Source organism: Pyricularia grisea, assembly GCF_004355905.1.
Source record: "Pyricularia grisea strain NI907 chromosome Unknown Pyricularia_grisea_NI907_Scaffold_11, whole genome shotgun sequence".
Taxonomy (NCBI): Eukaryota; Fungi; Ascomycota; class Sordariomycetes; order Magnaporthales; family Pyriculariaceae; genus Pyricularia; species Pyricularia grisea.
The window spans coordinates 554,786-557,450 of record NW_022156723.1 but is presented as its reverse complement, the minus strand read 5'-3'; the positions used below and the strand labels follow the sequence as shown (position 1 = coordinate 557,450).

Here is a 2,665-nt window from a genome sequence, read left to right as displayed (position 1 = left end):
AAAGTGTTATCTGCGCCGAATCTGGACCATTGCATCCTTGACATCTAGCACGTGATTCGCCCCGCTTTTGTTCAGGCTGTTCAGTTGCTATTCAGGCTGCTCAGGCGTTGTTCAGTGTGTTCAGTCGCTGTTCAGTTGCTATTCAGGCTGCTCAGGCGTTGTTCAGTGTGTTCAGTCGCTGTTCAGTTGCTATTCAGGCTGCTCAGTCGCTGTTCAGTTGCTATTCAGGCTGCTCAGGCTACGTCCACCCACACTCAGTTGTGGTTTAGTCAACATTCCTTTTTCGGTAATCTAGCAGCTCCTGCGATTGAGTGAAGATTCTCGTTGATAACGGTGCGAACGTCAATGCCCAAGGTGGCCGGTACGGCAGCGCTCTCCAAGCAGCTTCATCTGAAGGACACACAGAAATTGTGCAAACTCTCGTCGATAACGGTGTGGACGTCAATGCCCAAGGCAGCGAATACGGCAATGCTCTCGCAGCGGCTGCATTTCGAGGCCACACAGGTCTGGCGGTGCTAGCATTTGATATCAAACACATGTAGTGTACGCAGGGCCTACACAAGTGTTTATCGCATTGGGCGGTTATGTAGTCCTCACCTAAGGTGAGGGTGAGCAAATGATGAACGCCTTTAACGATTATATCTCAGGACACATTGTAGCCGTTGCCATTGATGCAGCAGATCGCAGCCGCTTACTCTCAACAGCTAAGCTGTAGCCATTATGTCAATTATGCAATTTTTGTCAGTCACTCGTTATATACCTCGAAGTACGCTCGGGAAACGATCAGTATGCGCAGCGACGGCTTGGGCGGTATGAGCAAGCTTTTTGTCATTTGCATTCGACTGATAATAGGCTCGGCTATCATTGCTGGAAGTCTGGATGACATGAGACAATTTCTCCAACTCAAAACCGAAGCTTTTTCACAGGCTTTTCTGCCCATGGTGCCCTGATTTGGAATTTGGAGAAAGACTCGATGCCCAACGGAGCTTCTTTTGAACGTTTCAACTCTCGTTCGCCTGTTTGGCAACCCTGTCACAGTTTATCAACATCCATTTCGGCATTTGGCAGGGCAAACTTAAGTTGGCTATGATCGAGCCAATTGCATCATCTGGATGACCGAAAGCTTCTCTGATCTGTGTTTTTAAGTTCAGAACGCACCGTACAGTGTCGCCTGTTTCCTCCAGACACGTTTATGAAAGCATAGTGCCTCCCTTTGCATGTCATACTAATATCTCCACACGGAAAAGAAATTGCTCGAAGCTGTCGGCGCTAGCAAGTCCTTCTCCTTAGTTGCAATGTTTCAAAGCAAGACGCAGTGATGGATTCTGCTTCGATCTCGCTGGCCGTCCAACTGCTGCTGGAAGATTTGGAAGCCCTAAAGTCCGGGATAAAGGGCAAGGGCCGGGAAGGCGACGACCTCCCTGATATCGACACCGCCACGGAGCTTTTCCGGGAGGAACTCGCGACGCAGGCCGTTTTTGCTTCCGATCGAGCCATGTGCGAGAGTATTGCCGACGCCGTGACCAAAGATGCTGACACGATCAGACAACTCGATCCAGAGCAGGCACATCGGGATGTTCAGCTCGACGACGAGCTCGTCGACAAACTGAAGGTCCTCTACGTCACCGGCAGAGAAGAGCCAGAAAAACATTACCAAGACCAGGACTCTGAGCTCCCCGAGGCGAAGTCTTCCTCGTGGGGCGCCAGCCGCGCTGTCAAGCGTCGCCCAAAGAGGAATTGCACCGGCTGCGGTGAAGATTTCGACTTTATCAATGTGGCGCGCTGTCCCTGTTCTCACGAATATTGCCGAGAGTGCCTGGGCTCGCTTTTCGAAGCTTCGATTGTTGACGAATCGCTGTACCCGCCGCGGTGTTGCCAGCAGCGCATCCCCCTGGATCAAAATCGCATTTTTTTGACCCCGGACCTGGTGGGCCGCTTTAAGGCTAAAGAGATGGAGCTGGAAACCTCCAACAAAGTGTACTGCCACGCCCCGGAATGCTCTACGTTCTTGCCGCCAAGATTTGTAAACGAAGTTAAAAATACGGCTGTTTGTGTCAAATGCAAAAAGAGAACCTGTACGATATGCAAGGGGGCGGCGCACGCCGGGGATTGCCCCCAAGATCACGGCATCCAGCAGGTGCTGGAATTGGCGGCCCAGGAGGGCTGGCAGCGGTGCTACAACTGCTTCAGGGTTGTTGAACTTGGGACTGGCTGTTATCACATGAGTGAGCCCACGACCACTTTTTCTTGGCACGACTGTTGGCTAACCAGAGGCATCGCCCTGTTGTTACAGCATGTCGCTGTGGAGCACAATTTTGCTATCTCTGCGGCGAGCGATGGAATGCTTGCGATTCAGTAACCCTGGCCCTTCCATTCCTGGCTGCTCGAACCTCTACTGGTTCGGTTTCTAGCATATCACCCCCACACCCCTTGCCCGCCACCTCGCTCACCTGTCCCAAAATCAAATAACAAGCCCTTGAATCCTCTCAAATCAGCCTCAACAGCAGGCATTATGTCACGTGCGAACAGAAGATACTGCAGCCTCTGGCGGTTTGACTACATTTACATGAAGGTAAGGAAATTGAACCTCATCGAGCATAGAGGGGTAAATTGGGACGGCAAAGGAAGGCCTATATAACCCTGCATTTAGCGGCTTCCCGGCAAT

The 2,665-nt window shown here is 51.5% G+C and overlaps 1 protein-coding gene across 1 annotated transcript; it reads left to right on the top strand.

Moving 5' to 3' along the window:
- Positions 1 to 1,318: 1,318 nt before the first annotated feature.
- Positions 1,319 to 2,359, top strand: PgNI_12359 (uncharacterized protein; the record flags this gene model as incomplete). The annotated part of the gene is made up of 1 exon (XM_031132309.1): positions 1,319 to 2,359. The coding sequence occupies one exon, from the start codon at positions 1,319 to 1,321 to the stop codon at positions 2,357 to 2,359; it is 1,041 nt and encodes a 346-aa protein (XP_030976207.1).
- Between the last annotated feature and the right edge of the window lie 306 nt (positions 2,360 to 2,665).